Source organism: Xiphophorus couchianus, chromosome 14, assembly GCF_001444195.1.
Source record: "Xiphophorus couchianus chromosome 14, X_couchianus-1.0, whole genome shotgun sequence".
Taxonomy (NCBI): Eukaryota; Metazoa; Chordata; class Actinopteri; order Cyprinodontiformes; family Poeciliidae; genus Xiphophorus; species Xiphophorus couchianus.
The window spans coordinates 11,555,740-11,573,169 of NC_040241.1; the positions used below are offsets into that span (position 1 = coordinate 11,555,740).

Below are 17,430 nucleotides of genomic sequence, written 5' to 3' on the forward strand. Positions count from 1 at the left end.
AAGGGCTCCCTGGGAGAATTTCTGGCTGTCATATTTGTCATTTTCCACTTTAGCATGGATACAGGGCAACCTGAAAGTCATCAGATCAATGAAGCAAACTGTCCCCTCGGCACAAACACCGGGGACAGTCTCCTCGTCACTTTGGAAAAGGGTCCTCAAGAAAAAAGGGGCTGCAGAAATCATCACGGTGGATTAGCATTTGGCAACAGAGAAGAAGGGGAATGCAGGCCAGAAGAAATCAAGAAGGAGGACAAAAAAGGGAACAGAAGTGTCATTAGAGAGCAGAAGGAGAAGGTTGTGGAAGTACTGAAAGAGCTGAGTGAGTTTCATGCGGAGATGCTGACAGATTGGAGGAAGGTTATTAGCGAATGCGTCTGCATGCTTGAAAAGTTTCCACAAGGGGGCGATGAAGATCACCAAGCCTCTACAAAAGGTACCGTGTGTGGGTTCTTGTATGAGAAATCTTGAAATATTGTAAACATATTTATTTTTAAGTAATTGATTGCCCCCTTTTATTTTATTAAGGTACAAAAACTCCAGTGATCATGAGAGGTGAAAGGTGACACCCTTAACAGGTTGCCAGTCCATCACTGGGCAGCACAAGTATTGGCACTATTGTATTAAAAGATGTATTTATTTTGAGACACAGTGAACATATTTAGTCTCAAAATTGTGTAAATAACCCCTACTGGTAATTTTCTGGTCCAAACCAGAAAAGCATGAGTAAAACAAGAAAGAAGAAATGCCGACTCAGTTACAATAAATTAATCTTTCTGTCAAAACGCTAAGCTGAGATTCAAATATAGCGAATTATATATTTTGTCCCTTCGGAATTTATGACAAAGGGGACAGTAAAGGCACTACGTTAATCTCCCTTGAATTTGTTTGCACGTTTACAAACTGGTTTTTATTTTATTTCAGATGTTTCAGAGCATAAAACTACATCCTGTTCAGAATCCAATGGCATTTTCTTGAGTGTTGGGGAAGACATGGAGGACCTCATGGACAGAGTGACCAAAATCATTCCAAAGCTGGATGCCGCAGTGCTCCGGTTATCCACGCATGAGGAGTCAGCTGCCGTCTTTCAGGAACCCAGAGACGAGGATGAGGATAATCCAGATCAAACGGAAGAAGTCAGGAATCAGCAATCTGAATATAATCTGGAGTTTAGAGAAGTTCAAGATGCTCAAGACCAGAAAAATACCCTGGACTCTGGATTCAACAGTTCAAACTGCAGCACGGAGAAAGAGACCAAAGAGAAAACCAACATCAGGGGTCAAGAGAAGGATTTCTACAATCAGGCTACTTCACTGGAAGCAGAAGAGAAAGACAGAGAGAATAAAACTAAGTGGAGAACAGAAGAGAAATGGATTACAACATGGTAAGCTGCCACAACCATCGCAGTGTGTTTATTCTAACTTCTTTGACTGGGCCGTTCTGATACAAGAATATGGTTTATATGCAGTCGTAGGTCTGTCTGCATATTTAAGGTTGCTGTCCTTTCGGAAGATGAACTTCTGCTCTATCCTCAAGTATTTTTGCGCCCTAATTTGATTCAGTGACATTTCGTCATGGCAACCTGCTTTAAACTTCTCCACAACCTTCTCCTTGGCCTGTTTGCAGCGCTCTTTGGTCTTCATGATGCTTTTTGTTTCTCTGATGTTCTTTAAAAAACCTCTGAAGCAGAAAAAAGAGATGGAATTATACTGAGATTAAAAACCACAGGTGGTTAGAAATTGCAATATGTGACTTCTCAAGGCAGTTAATTGCTTTAGATTTGATTTAGCAAAATTAAAGTAAAATAATCTTTAATTTTACTTCACAAAATAGGACACACTTTTAAAAAATTTTAATTAGTAAAAAAGAACAAAAAATAACAACAGTTTATTCTTGTTCCACAGTTATGCACTATTTTGCTTCGGCTAATTATATAAAATACCAACTTTGTGGTCATTTTGTGAAAATGCAAAAAATGTTAAAGGGTGTGGATACTTTTTTTCTAGGTTGACCTTTTATAAAAGTTTACTTATTGTAACTGGAGTTATGTTGGAAAATAATTCAATTTTCAAGTGTATATATATATATATATATATATATATATATATATATATATTCTATTGAATACCCTTTTTTATTATTATTATAGAATAAAAGAGCATTCTGATGACAGAAACATTTAGCATGTTGTTCTCAGAAGAAAAGACAAACATGCAGCTTGCTTTTTTTTTTCCTGGAAATAAATGGGAACTTGCTCCTCATTTCTTCCGCTCACTGATTCAGACAGAAACTCAGCAACGCGTTATCGCACAGCCCCGCATGTTGAACTCCTGGGCTCCACACAGCCAGATAGTTTTTTGTACAGTTCACTGTCAGGTCAGTGGCTGCATTTTGTGCAAAAAATGCCAAACAAATCATGAGAATTCTGTTCAGACGGACAGACCGAGTCTGGCAGAACCTGATATGGGTAAAGTGTGCACTCTCCCTCCAAAACAGTTCCCAAAAATGTGTCTGGAAGATGAGTGCAGGCAAGTCACCCATATATTTTATTGAAACTTGTGCTTAAAAGCTTTTAAGTGCTCCATCTCTACGGTGTGTACGCTCAGGCTCACAGGCGAGACGGACGGCTCTGACAAAGCAACAAACGCGTGTTTTGTCAGAGCGCCTGCCGGAGCCCTGACGTGTGAGGCGGCCGACACCGTGAGCTGCCTGATGGCGAGCGGCTCGGAGGAGCTCATCAGCAGAGTGATTCGTGTGAAAGTTCAGGACCGAGACGCCTTCCACTTCCCCGTAGCCGTGGCCGTGCCCTTCTGTGTGCGCCATCGCGGCGGCCACAGAGAGGTTGCTGTGAAGATCGTTGACGAGGAGAGGAGAGTAAGCTACATCACCCCGGTGACGACGGAGGAAGTGCGTGGAGGCCAAAAGGTGTTGCTTTCTGCTGGCGTAGAACGTTTTCTGTTTAGTTTCCCACTAAATAGAGAACAATTGTTTGACATCAAGTCTGATAAGGCTTTTCCTATTTTAGGTCATTCAGAAATTATTACTCAAACACTTGTTCATAACACTTTATTCCAAGTTTGAACTTTACACATTCCTTTGTATTTGATGGAATCTAAAAGGTATTTGTCCACCTTGCCAACACACACCTTTTCAGATCTGCCTACAAATAATTTAAGGTCTCAGGGCTTTGTTTTTGTCACTTTGCAATTCTCATCTTTTTTTTTTTTTGTCATTAAGTTAATTTGAGTATATTTTGCTGAGGGTGATTTTTATTTTGAAGATCTGTGTGCGCCCAAGATTGCTGGTATCTTAAGATGTTACTTCGGAGCTTCCACGTTATATTATTTTGTCGTGATGCAATCCATTTTGTAAACAGCATAACTCCGCTTAACAAACGAAAAAGTTATGTTATAACATATTTAGCAAAGTTACAGCTAATTTACAGTTCTCAGCACCAGGTATGGTAGCTACTTCACAGAGCCCCAAATATTTATCTTTACAAAGATTTATCTTAAAAAATACACAAAACGGACTTGTGCAAGTTGATTGATAGACAACTTTATCAATATACTATTTCATGAAATGGAAACTAAATATAATACCTTTCCACTGCAGTGATATATTGTGTTCATGTTGTAATTTCCCTACAGCTGTATACCTTTTCTTTTTTTTTTACTTTATCCTACTACTTAATGCAATGAAAATAATCAAAATAAATTTATATATACATTTTATATACTTTACAGGGTCGTTTTGCTGAGGTGAAAGTGTACTCCTTGGGCATATTTGCTGTAGTTTCACGTCCAAAAAGAGAAATGTACAACGTTCCCAGGAAGGGGTTGTCACTAAAAATCCCCATGGACCCTCGGATCTGTCTGAACTACCTCCCAGGATCCTTCACTGCTCCAGTAATGGCCCAAACAACGGTATGGAGAGAATAAGCTGATCACCAAACCTTCTTTTGTAGCGTGGGAGGCCAGACCAAGTGTACTAACATTTGTAGAGATTGTTCTGAAATCGTTGAAACATTTTGAAATTCAGAGTAGAGAGGAAAAAGACAGGCAGCTTGTGGTTCAGAGATATGCTGTCACAGATGTTTGCTGGGCAGAAAGAGAACAAAAACAGCTGCATGGTGCATTCCAGTGTACATGCGAGTCCAAACATTTCTGAACCGACTTCACTGCAGCAGTCTGCTGCTTGATCTCACGTCAAGAAACATCAGCTCCCACTCTGCTCGGCTCTGCTTTGATTAAACAACCTGCTGTCGGCGAAACTAAAGCGTCAGGAGAAACATGTCCTCATATCATTCTGCATCTCCATCCGAATCGTGCCAAACAGATGTTTGCTCATCTGTTTCAGGTCCAGCCGGTGGACGCCGTCCTTCTGGCTGCCGTCAAGTCCAGGAATGATGCCTATGAGTCGGTGGTGTCAGCCAGCCCGCTGCTCCACCTCACCCACCCTAACTCGCAGCCACTTAGGAGACCCCTCACAATTACACTTCCGTGTCCACCAAACTCTGAGAAAAAGGAGGAAGAAAGGAGGAAGGAAAGCAAAGCACACCAGGTTGGGGCTCCTAGTGATCCCTTGATTCCCTCAGGCAAAGTAAGGTGGGTCAAAAGTGTAGGAACAGTAAATCGTCTATGTCATTTCTTAGTCTTGTTGCTAAGCTGGTTTCTCTTCTGTGTCTCTATCAGAATCCTTGGTGCTTATGTGAGATCTAACGAGACGTCCAATGAGTTGCTGATTGTTCTAGGCTCAAGAGACAAACAGTGGACTGTTCTTGATAACATTGTCATCAGGAACCAGAAGAACGGACTGGTCTCCTTTGATCTGATAGAAAACTTTGACAGGTTAGTAAAACGATATCCTAGTTATTTTCATTTATTTAATTTGCTTATTTGAGCTGCATGGTGGCACATTGGTTCAATCAGGTCTTTGCTTTTTTGTTGTTGTTTTGTTTGCATGAAGTTCACACCCACTCCTCCTGATGGAGGCGTGGGTTCTGCCCAGCTACCCCAGCTTCCTAAGATAAGCGGCTACAGACAATCATTAGGTGAATGAATGGATGTTTTGCTTTTCTGAAGAAAAGAAAAACTGAATTTAGATGTAAGCTGGAAAGTATATGCTAAGAAAACATTAATTGTCTGAAGTGAGACAGTTAATTTTCCTTATTCAAGAATGGCAGGAAGTGTTCTTAGCATACAGTAATCCTTACGTACAAGTTTCAACCATCAAGCTGTTGATTTCATCCAAAGTCAATAACTTCGTGGGAGTATTTCTTGCTGTATTTGAGCAAGAAATACATCATCTTCCAAGTGTCTTTCTAAGACACATCCAAAACAGCCCGTCAGCATGATGCCATCACAACCGTGTTTGAAAGTCAGAGCAGTTTTCTTAGCTTTGAGATTCTCACAATGACTCCTCCAAACATTTTTCTCATTGTTACCAAGTCACAAATCAGTAAAGTCTTGCTGTCATGGACACAGTATCATGTCATCTTCATCCACCCACCCAGCAAATACTGCTTGCTAAAACAGTGTAGGGAAATGCTTTAGAGAGCCGAAATAATCTCATATCTTTCACCACATCTCTCTGTGTGTTTCTGCAGAAGTTGGTCAGTAGCATGCCGTCATCTTGCTTCCCCTTTCTCACTTTTACAGTGTCCGTATGAAGTTATGCTCACTGCAAAGGAAGATGACGTAACGTTTTGCACCTGAACTGAGAATAGAGTACCAGAACATGTTTGCATGCAATGTAAAAAAAAAAAAAAGAAAGAAGTGAAACCACAGTGGGAGTAATAGTGAAGTTGGTTGTACTTCAGTTAGTTTTCAGTCCTGTTCTTTAGAGGCAAAAACTGATAGAGAATTTTTCACCAATTGCAAAAGTATTATTTGAATGAACTGCAGGACTTTAAAACTATTTGTCTTTTGGACAAATGACACTAGAGATGTCCACCACAAAGCATCATAATAAATGGGAAACCAAACAGAAGATCAGCACAAGCTGCTCATGAAAGTGTGTCAAACATGGTTCTGGTAGGGTTGTGATTATTGGGTTTTGCAACCACTGGACCTGGGCCTGATCCAAAGTGGACCCAGTAGAATGTCTACAACACAATGGCAGAAAAACAAAATGTTGAGCTGTTTCAGTGGTCCAGTAAAAGTCCAGACCTGATTATTGTCCTGATTATTTGTTTTAGTGCTGCCTTCAGATGCATAAATTAATGCCCCAAACTTAATTTAACTGATGTGTAATTAAGAGCTAATAATATGAGGAAATATCAGAGAGGAACGACTTCAAGCTATCCCTGTTGAACTAAAGTTACTAAGTCATAAAAATCCTTTTTAGGCACCACATAAATCTATAAAAAGTAACGCTGTCCAAATCTAGCTAAACTTTAAACACCGGTTTTATATTGGTTCAAAAATGTCATGTGTAGTTATCAAAACATCAATTGTAAAACAGCAGCAGAATACTTCACAGTATTTGCAGACAGAAGTGGATAAATCATGAAAAAAATGGACATGATCTTCGGCAGTTGGACAATGTGGCTTAAAACATTGTCACTCATATTTCACCACAAATTGAAATAGCACATCATCATAAACATTATCATTAACTAATGTGACTTATTCTTAAATCCTGTTAACGTTTATACTAAAAAAACCCCTACTTTTTTGCACTGTTTAAGAGTTAAAAGAATATGTTTCAGTACAACATAAAATAATACAAATCAAACTTACACAATAGATTGTCTATAGATTAAATAATAATTGCCAGCTTTATTATTGCTTCGTTCCTCATTCTGTTCCTCAATAAAATTGTGTAACGTTTCATTGCCCAGCACTACTTCCACTTCATTATGGTTTTGTTGTTCTGATCACTTTTAGTCATGGGTAAATCAGTAATCGCTGAACATTACAGTTAAATAAAGCTTACCTTCACCTGGTTTAAAGAGCTTCGATGTTGGATTTGTATTGTTTGGATTCCTTTGGAGTACTTTTTTCAAGTACTTGAAAAAACTGAAAATTGAAACCTGTCTTCTCTAGTTGATTGTTGAAACGACATTACATGTGACAAAACCAGCTTTAAAAAGTGATTTTAATTGTTTCCCTCTAAAACTGTATTACTCTTTGTTCTTCTTATCTAAATTAAGCTTAGTGGGGAATAATGTATGCACGTTGGGTTTTATAATTTCCTTAATTTCCCATGAATACATTATTTCTGACTTCCAGCTCCAGATAACAAGCCCTTTTCACTCAGCAGTAATCCAGTCTCTTTTAATGAAGTAAAACTTCTTAAGTTTCTCTCTTTGCCTCTTCATACCAGACTCCTCGTAGTTCGTCTCCTGTCACCACTGCAGCCTTGTCACCTTACTGCACTGGCCGAGGAGCTGGAGGCCTCGGCCTGCCGCCACTCGGTGACCGTCGTCCTCCAGCATGGACGGGATGACCCTCATAGCGTCTTCCTGGCTGCGTTGCCTAGCAGAGACCTCAGCTGGGAGCTGAACAGACTGCGGGCTGGTGGGGCCGTGGAGACCTCCTCTGAGATCTCCCTGTGTGAAGGAGATCAGCTTGTCCTGCGCTTCAGTGGAAACATCACATCCACAGGTGGGAGCCCGGCCAGAATCACATGTCTACTGGCCTTTATGTGTCAAATAACACAAGGACTGTTCAGAGTGCTTCAAATCAGGCACGATCATGGAATGTTTAGGAGACATTAACGTCTAGGCGCTGTTCTTACTTGTCTCCGGAGAGGAAATTGATATGATTAAACTTATTTTACTCACTAAACAAAAGATGTAACAATAGTGGAAAGGACACCCTACACTCTTAATAGCTAGTATTGCCGTCATTAGCTAAAAAAAGACATCACAGACGCTTCCTGTATCGACCAGTCTTTGATATCGCTGTGAGGACGTTTGTCCTATCTAAACAATACTGCAGAAGTTCTGGGCATATTGGCATTTGTTGTTTAAAGTCTCACCTTTGCACACTGTTTTCCGGACAATGCAGTGACTGATTTCAAATGTTCTCGCCACACTTACTCTTAACCTGCTCCATGTCTTATCTTGTCAGTGTATGGGCACCACATTTCCAGGTTAAACATCAGTTTATTTAGCTCAGCCGAAACAGAAAAACTGATGCAACTATCCTAAAAGGCTTCAACAATGGGAATGTGATGTTTTGATTTTGGGTGAGAGAAGTTGCTTTCTGTCCCATGACCTAAAGATGCGGTTAAAAGTGATTATATTCCCTTTTAGTTATACTGTTTTATGTATCACGCAAAATGAAAACATCCTCCGATTATGAAAATCTCTTCAAATGTGAACAAAAGTTGTAGCAGAGCTTGGCTAAATCAACATCGGCAGGCAGGAAGTGAAAGCTTTCAGAAATCTTTATTACCAAAACTAAAAGAGGTGAAGGCACAGGAAGTTCAACACAAAAAAGTAACAACCTTCAGGCAGAAAAGCAACATACATCCCCAGAAGAACAGAGGAACTGAAAATGGGCTAAACCCAACATAGGCTATTTATAATTTTGTGAAATAATGATGGGTGATGGTGGAACGTGAGTGGTATTTATAGAAAAGCCTTCACAGGCCACAGAGGATATCTAGAAGCAAATGTCGTAAAACAGATAAGTTCTATCTGGTAAAGTGAGATTAAAAGACATCCTTTGCTTTATAGGAGAAGTTTTGAAATGCAACATTTCACAGGGGAAAAATGCTTGTACGATTTTGTGATTTTTGCCTATGTGTACTTTGCAGCCTTCACACAGAGCAACACAAGTGAGGAGTCACACGAGCGGCTGACCTTTCACTGTCAGCGGAGGAATGAGCTGTTAGTGCGCCTAACCGAAGTGGACCCGTTTGGGAATTATAGCTCGCCTTGCTACAAGGGCACAGCCCTGTTTTATAGAGTCACCAGAGCTGAGCTGGAGTGGAGAAGGGACAAAGCTGTTCTGAGGGATGCAAAGCTCCTGGCAAACCCAGTTTGTAAACTGCCTCTGAGTTTACCAAAGGTGCAGAAGTCTTGGTAAACATCATTTTAATTTAGGTAAAAGACCTTTAAGCCCTTTCAACACGTTCAATTTGTGTGATTCCAGAAAGTGAGAGTCATTCATCGGCCAATTGCCGCCAGAGTGAAGATAGCTGAGGATGCAGGTGGGTGACTCAGTCAGCGATTTAGAAGCAGCTGTTGGTGCTGCTGTCAGGTGCATTGATGAAGTATTTTTACCTCAAGAATTTTTTCACATTTCATTAAAATTATAGGTTGTGGAACCTGGGCCGGCCAAGGGTATAAGCGAGTTAAGCAGCTGCTTAGGGCCCGCCACACCCAAAGATTACCAAGCTAGCATGATAAAATATATATTTAAAATAACATTGAATAATACAAACTAAATTATACTGCATGTGGAAAAACTACTATTATTATTCTATATTATTTTTATACTTAAAAATATAAACGTCCCATGTCAAATATTGTTGCCATGTGGAATTAGCAACAGTAAATTAGCACTTGCTGACATTTATTGTACAAAAGTAATATTTCTCCTGATTTGTGTAGAATTTTTTAGTCCAAGTTACTGTTAGTGAGCATTACCCTGTGAGTTGTTATTTTACTCAGTGCATGGGTGGGTCATGTCCAGTGGGTGCATGGCCGGCCCAAGGCATAAGCAAACTATGAGGCCACTTAGGGCCCCGGGGCCGCTAGGGGGCTTAAGTGGATCTGATTTTTTGAATCAGTTTATTTTTTTAGGAATGATTTTTATGTTATTATATTAACAAAACACATAAATTCATTATGTTATTAAGTTGTGATATTTTTAATATAATATATATTTGGTAATGTATGTAGAAATCCTTCTTATCCACCTTATTCCCAGCCCCATGAGGCTTTGCGTGATTTATGGGCGCAACGTCCGCCTAAACCGGAACTGCCATTTGTTTACATGTTAGTAACTCGCTAACTGGCTTTCGTCAGAACTTTTAGGCTATAAAATATGTGGGAACATCAACTATCACAGCTTAAATGCAGCAATATTGTTTTACCGCAACCTACAGCTATTGCGGGGAGGGATGGTGACTTGAAGAAATGGCCACAAATAACCCGCACTAGCATATTTAGCTACTTCACTGACTCAGTTGTTTCGGATACGGATGCGGGTTTTCTTCCGTTGGCTTTCTGTCCACACAATGAAATGAGCTTACATAAAGCATTTTGGGTTCTCTCTTCAAGTTTAGAGTTTTTAGCCAAATTCTGTTTGTTTCCTTATCTGCCAGTAGGCGATGAAAACTCCCGCTGGTAACACTTTATTTGACGAATTGTGAATAAGACTTTCATGACACAGCTAATATTATGTAGTTCTGCTGTTTTATACTGTCGGTACAAACCTGCAGCTCAGAACTTCCCTGCTTTTCTCTTCTTTATTACTGTCATCTCTTCAGAGAAACGAGCTGCTAGCAGCAGTTAATTCACGGTCATTTCGTTACAAAACTTAACGCTGTGTTACTGTTGCTCCCCGTGATTAAACTCATAATTTCAATCCTATGTACTGAGCAGCTCTCTGATAGCAGACGGCATGTCCGTAAACAAGTTTTACTACATATTGTACAATAACCAAAAAGAGAAATGTAACTTCTATCATGAATATAGATTAGTCAAAAACCCTACAAATTACAATGAAATACTGCTACTTCCGGTGGGCGCCAGAAGTAAGAACCATAATTGTTTCCCAGTAAGCCTCCCAGAAATAAGGTGGATAGAATGTTCAGTTCCAATGGTATCTATGACATCAGCAGTGATAACATCACTCTATGATACCACAAAGGAATCTCTCTCTTGAATGTAGCTTGCAGACAGAGTTTTCTCAGACCTGTTCCACAGTTCTATCGCGACAGATCACTCTTCAGAGCACGTACAAAATTAATCGAAACAAGCGGGATATCGATTCCAGATATTACACGCCTTTCAGAGAAGCAAGAATTTAGCAGAATATAGACATGGAGCAGCAAGAGATTGCTTGTGAACATGAAGCTTTTCCAGCTAAGCTTTCATGGGTCGACATAATGGACCTCAACATCCAAGTCGACTACGACGCTGTCATTTTCCCATTTGGAGATGAGATAGACAACCCCATTAAGCCGGAAGATGAATCAGTAGAGATCCAGGGAGAATCAGATCCTTCCGGCGACTTTGAGAGTCCAACATCACTGGACGTCGAGCAGGAAACAACTCCCTCTGCTGGCTTCGAGATTACCCCCTCAGTGGAAGTCGTGGAAGAGACTAGACAACACGTCATTGATCTTACAAAGCAGGTAGACGATCTTAAAAAAGAACTGCAGAATAAGATTTTTGATCTCCATGAGGAAAGAGACCGAAGGCTTGCGTATCAGGCTGAAGTCAAATCACAGCAGGAGGAGATTCAAAAACTGCACAAAATATTAGAAAAAGAACGTCACGTGCAAGTCAAACGTGAACACGGAAGAAACGTGCCAGAGATTAAAGATGTATCAAAGGTTTCTTGCTCTTCCAAAGTTACAGCCGACAAGAGCATTCTTCAACAGCTGGATTACTTCAAGAGGGAGGCGGAAAAATATGCCTCCCGCAATAAAGGTCTCATAGAAGTAATGGTTGAAGAATACAGAGTGAGACTTAAATATGAGGAGCAGCTCAAAAGTCACACTGAGCAAGCTTCCAAATTCAAAGCACAGGAGGAAACAGTGAAATCTCTGCAGGGTCAGGTTGCAGACCTGAAGGTGAAGTTGAAACTTGCTCTGGAAAACAGCCATCCTAGAGTCTCCACCCAACCAGAGACCCCCCTGCAAACAGAAGGTTCCCTACAAACAGAGGGGACCAAGGAAAGACAGACCTCCAATCAACCAGAGAGGTCCGAGGAAAGACAGACCTCCAATCAACCAGAGAGGTCCGAGGAAAGACAGACCTCCAATCAACCAGGGAGGTTCGAGGAAAGACAGACCTCCAATCAACCAGGGGTCTCCATGCATAGCCTGGCTTGGTCTTTGCGCCGACCCACACCCAGGTTGCAAACAGAGGAGTCCACGCAAAGCCAAACCTCCACACAAACATGGAGGTCCAAGGAAAGACAGACGTCCATGCGAGCAACCTCCACTGGTTGCATGGAGGGTCTTCATGTTGGCATTGGCGTGAAGGCCAAACTATGCCCGGCTCGGCCTTTACGCCGACCCACACCCAGGTGGCACTAACCCTATACTAGTCTATTCCTAACCCTAACATTCACTAAAACTTTATTTGCATCTTACCTCTAAACGTTACCCCTGACCCAAAGCAATGAGTCCATTGTATTAGGACTGGGCTTTGGTTCTAATATGATGGACCTAATGTGACACCGGACATACTGTATAATGGTGCATTCACACCAAATGCGTTTTGAGCATCAGGCGCGTCGGGTTTGCATTCAAAGTCTATGTGGAGGCGCGTCGAGGGCTATTGCGCCGCGCTTCGAGGGTCCAGCGAGGTGCGATTTGAACCGTTTGGAGCGTGTGACACATCTAGCGCATCCTACACTCCACAAAGACTTTGAATATAAACCAGACTCGCCTGATGGTCAAAACGTGTTTGATGTGAATGCACCATTAGAGTGTTCAGTTCCATTGGTAACAATGACATCAGCAGTGATGACATCACTCTTTGCTGCATCAAATGAATCTCTCCCTTGAGTGTAGCACACAGACTGTTTTTTCAGACCTGTTCCTGTTTTAGACTTTTATGTTATAAGTTATGAATCTTCTACAGGAGCATTGTTAAAATTATTTGAAGGCACAAAATCCGCTCAGTACAGGTTCACATTCTCAGGTGAATGTGAACCTGAGAACTGGTATAAAGAGAGTCTCTCTCTCTTTATACCAGAGAGAGTATAAAGAGTATAAAGATAGTCTCTCTCTCTCTTTATACCAGGTGAGAGAGACTCACCTATTCAGACAAAAAGATATAAATAACATTTTCTTAATGGTGTTTATTGCTGTTTTAAAACCTATCAGAGCCTCTTTCGGACGCCCTTCTCCTCTGGCTGTCTGGGGAGCTGTCTCCGGAGGAGACGTCTCTGCTGGCGTCCTCCCTGCGTCTCAGTCGCAGTGCAGCCCAGCTGGTGAAGCTCCGCTCCAGGGACAGTCCATCAGAACAGGCCTTTTACGTCCTGGCCATGTGGAGACGAGCGCTGCCTGCTGTCACACGCCACCCGAAGGCCTCCCAACTCGCTCAGAGCCTGGGCAGAATAGGCAGACCAGAGCTGGCCCGAGAGGTGCTGCTGCGAGAGGCAGAACTTTCTGAAGCAAGGAGTTTTAGAAAGTAAAAAAAAAAAAAAAACCCCAGCTTAATTTAAGGAGCATGATGTAGTAATCTGTTTATTCCACAAGAGGACAGTATTGCACAGAGAGACAATATTGTGGAAAGAGGAAAAAGGTTCCTTTTTGATTTGGAGAGCAGCATCTGTAATAAATGTAATCTGGATATTTAATTTTTAATCAGCAAAAGAAATGATTGTAAGATTTCAGCTAATTGCCCCATACATCTCTTACTATGACGTCTCAGGAACTTTTAGACAAGATGGAGGACCTGATCAGTCAAACAGTGTAGTGGAACAATATTGGAACATTCCTTTATGCATTATTCCTGCAGTTCTTTGGGGGGGGGTTTACTTTATGTTTATAGAGCAAACAATTTCAGCTGGACTGAAGTCTGACCAAGCTGATTTTGTTTTTATTCTCTTTAGCAATGCTGTCTTAAGTGAGCAACTGTGCTGGGGTATACTGTTTTGTTTTATACAGTACAGACCAAACGTTTGGACACACCTTCTAATTCAATGGGTTTTCTTTATTTTCATGACTATTTATAAGGCAAGAAATCCCACTTATTAACCTGACAGGGCAACACCTATGAAGTGAAAACCATTTCAGGTGACTACCTCTTGAAGCTCATCAAGAAAATGCAGAGTGTGTGCAAAGCAGTAATCACAGCAAAAGGTTGCTACTTTGAAGAAACTAGAATATAAGGGGTATTTTCAGTTGTTTTACACTTTTTTGTTTAGTGCATATTTCCACATGTGTTATTCATAGTTTTGATGCCTTCAGTGTGAAACTACAATGTCAATAGTCATGAAAATAAAGGAAGCTCATTGAATTAAAAGGTGTGTCCAAACTTTTGGTCTGTACTGTATGTCAGATTCTGCAAAGCTAAAGGTTTAAGGGGTTTTTGGTAAAAAAAAAAAAAAAAAAAGAGCATGTTTTGCATCTTTCTTAAGCATCAACACTGGACAGATAATATGCAAAATCGTTTGTCTGAAAGTCGGTGTATTTTCATCCCAACTTGAAGTAATCCACTGTCTTTTAGCATAATTTATCTAAACAAAAGGCAACCTACAAAATAATTTGATTCTCTTATTTATTCGTCAGAAATCCTTTTTTTTTATTCAAAACTTTTTATTTTTATCTATGAAACAGACTAACATTCTCACTTTGCTCAGAACTCTGTCTTCAGGGACAGAAGAGAGATTTAGTGGACCAGTCTTCATAAACAAACACTGAGCTGTGACTTCCTCTCACCTCCTTGACAGTCATTTTTTAAAACTTGACAGCACTTCTTGAGATGTGATTAGAAAACAAAGGCCTATCCCTCAGCTTACTGTTTTCACATAAATGTATATAATTGCGGTAATTGAGATCTGCCTCAAATTTGACTATATTTACTCATTTATCCACTTGATTGAGTGACAGTTTCTCAAATCCTGTTACTGTGTAATCATTTGAACTTGGGTGCATCACTCTGTACAGATGCTTTGGTGCATGCTACCAGAAGGAGCCATGCATGCAAAATCTATAATGTGTTTTTTTTTTCTTTTCACTTATATCTGTGGGCCCATCACATTGAAGTTCTTAAAAGCCTAATATGTTTTGATGTCTGTGAGCTGATGTGTTTCAGATAAACAAGGCTCTGTATTTGATCAGGCTGATTATTTGTAGGATGAAAAGAAACAAGTAATACTGATAAAAGTTGATCTATAAACACCTATCAATGCTTTTCGTGTTTTACTTGATCAAAGTGGCGACAGCTGGGGCATCATCTTTGGATTTCACGACCTAGCATAACACTGCCACTGATGTGACACTTGTCTTTGTGAAAACTTATTATGTCTCTCTATATGCAAGACTCCCATGTAAGCATATGTTTGCCTAGTATGAGGGATTGCTTCAAAGTCAATGGCTCGATTAAACCAGTTGGTCTTCCTTAGATGGATAACTATTTACGCATAGGCATAATATAATCAGTAGACTAAATTTAGATGTATGCAAAACAATCTTAATCTGACTGTGTGACTGAACTGCATAGAAAAGAATTTGAGTGATGTCTGAAGTTTGATTGGATTGGGTTATGCATAACCCTGTTTGTCTTGTAAAGTGTATTGAGATGACATTTTGTGCAAGATGACACTATTTAGATAAAATGAGTTAAATTAAAACTGGACTGACAACTGGACAGCTCTCAAGTTGTCTAATTGTTTATCCAGTCAAGTCGGTTGGCCTCCTTAAAAAGCATTTAACTTGGAAAAATGGAGACCTTTATGTTTCTTGTTACATTTTTGAAGTAAGTAGCTCATTTTATGATGCACTCTTGTTTTCTACAATGCTTGTGTTTTGTTATGAAGAGTCTAAAATGTAGAATGTCTGTTTTTTTTCTGGTTCCATATGTATTCATTGTCTGATCTTCCAGTGATGGAAGTTCAATGCTCTATGCACATTGTATGGGTGCCTGCAGGTGGCCTACAGCAAAGTTACTTAGAAATAGGTCAGACTTCTCTTTTGTTTCAAGCATATAACATGCTGAGGCATTTAAATGTTCAACAGTGCAGATAGAGCTACTGCATACTGTGACATTAGGTTACTATGGGCGCAAATTCACAACAAATGTCTGGAGGCACTTTACAAAAAAAGAATTTCAATTCAATTGTACATGCAACTGATCTGAGATATCAAACAGTGCATTATGCTCAACTACTTATTTAAACTAGCAGTGGTTTAGTTAAACTTTAAGTGGCACAGACAGAACAAATCCATATTTTTACTTTTATCTGAACAAATCGAGTGGTTGGATCTCAACATGGTTGCAGTTTTACTAAAGCAACAATCCAGGCATGTGTTTGAGACGGGAATGACATTATAACATGTTATAAACCTCAAAAAAGTTAATTATGCATAATACTCCTACCCCTTTAACTAAAATCTACATATTTCCAAGAAAAATACAAACTGGTGCAACAGGGTTATTATAGAAAAATCTATTTCAGATTTATAGTCTAAGAACGCATCTTTCTTAACTAACACTTCAAAACAAACACCAGTCGCACAGAAATAGAAGCGCAGCGCCAATATCCAATAATCTTTTATGTGGGCCATCACACAGCTGGGAAATGGACCTTGTAATGAGATATTTACTTGTGTTTCAAATGAAAACGTAATTGTCAGTTGCAGCTGGTTTCCACAGGGTCACAGCGGATGCCTGCAGTACCTAAAACTGCTCCAGCTCCAGCTTTTTCAAGGCGCTCACAGGAGTTTTTCTGTTTCATCTACCTTCAGAGCCTCACAGTCCAGCTGTGTGACATTCTGCAGGACCCAAGCTTAAGGCAGGGAGCTAATGATAGACGCTGGGAGCCCAGGTGGGGGTTAGTGGGGTTCTCTGGAGGAGAGACGAGACCACCCCGAGCCGCCGATAGGAGGTGGGGGAGCTTAATGACCCATAAAAGAGTAAAGAAGGAGCTGATGGATTAAACATATCGATCAATTCTTTTTAATTATTAATGCTTCTTTTCTCCTTGTATAGCCATTGTGGCGTTTCTCAACTTCACACATACTCCAAGTGGTAATATTTCTGTCGTAGTTCGTTGCAGAACTTCTTTTTCCTCCTTTCCCTCCATTCAGTGAGATTCTAAATGACATGACTGGCAGGAGAGTTTTGTCCTCCGAGTCAGTGAGCTGGAGGGAGGTATCATTAGTCTGGCTTTGGGGCCGTCTAACATGCACAGAGAGACGCACACACTGGCAACCCAAGAGGTAAATGTCACACCCGGGGGCTCCTGCTGGGCCAAGAAATCGTTTCCTCCCTCATTTTATCTCTCTTCTCTTCCCCCCTCCTACATTATTGAAAAGGCCACGCAGCCAGTCACCCTGGGAGGGCACAGCCGCTGTCCAGCAGCGGCGGAAACAGAGGGTTGATGAGGCAATGGAGAAGGGTGCAATCAGAAGGAGATGCTGAAAGATACCTCATCTGTTTCATCATGCGTTTCATCACCTTCTTCACTCTAGAGCCTCACTCTGTGTTCCTGTTTTTTGGGGCGGGGGAGGCGGGAGTCAATATCCCTTCGATCAGCTGCTGATCTCAGAGTAAAGCAATTTAATGTG

General features: G+C 40.6%; 1 protein-coding gene across 1 annotated transcript; it reads left to right on the forward strand.

Moving 5' to 3' along the window:
• Window positions 1-989: 989 nt before the first annotated feature.
• On the forward strand, window positions 990-13,853 carry dthd1 (death domain containing 1). The gene is made up of 9 exons (XM_028039032.1): window positions 990-1,381; window positions 2,604-2,922; window positions 3,744-3,923; window positions 4,357-4,604; window positions 4,692-4,847; window positions 7,327-7,607; window positions 8,767-9,020; window positions 9,105-9,162; window positions 13,021-13,853. The coding sequence occupies exons 1-9, from the start codon at window positions 990-992 to the stop codon at window positions 13,329-13,331; spliced, it is 2,199 nt and encodes a 732-aa protein (XP_027894833.1). The 3' UTR covers window positions 13,332-13,853.
• The last annotated feature ends 3,577 nt before the right edge of the window (window positions 13,854-17,430 follow it).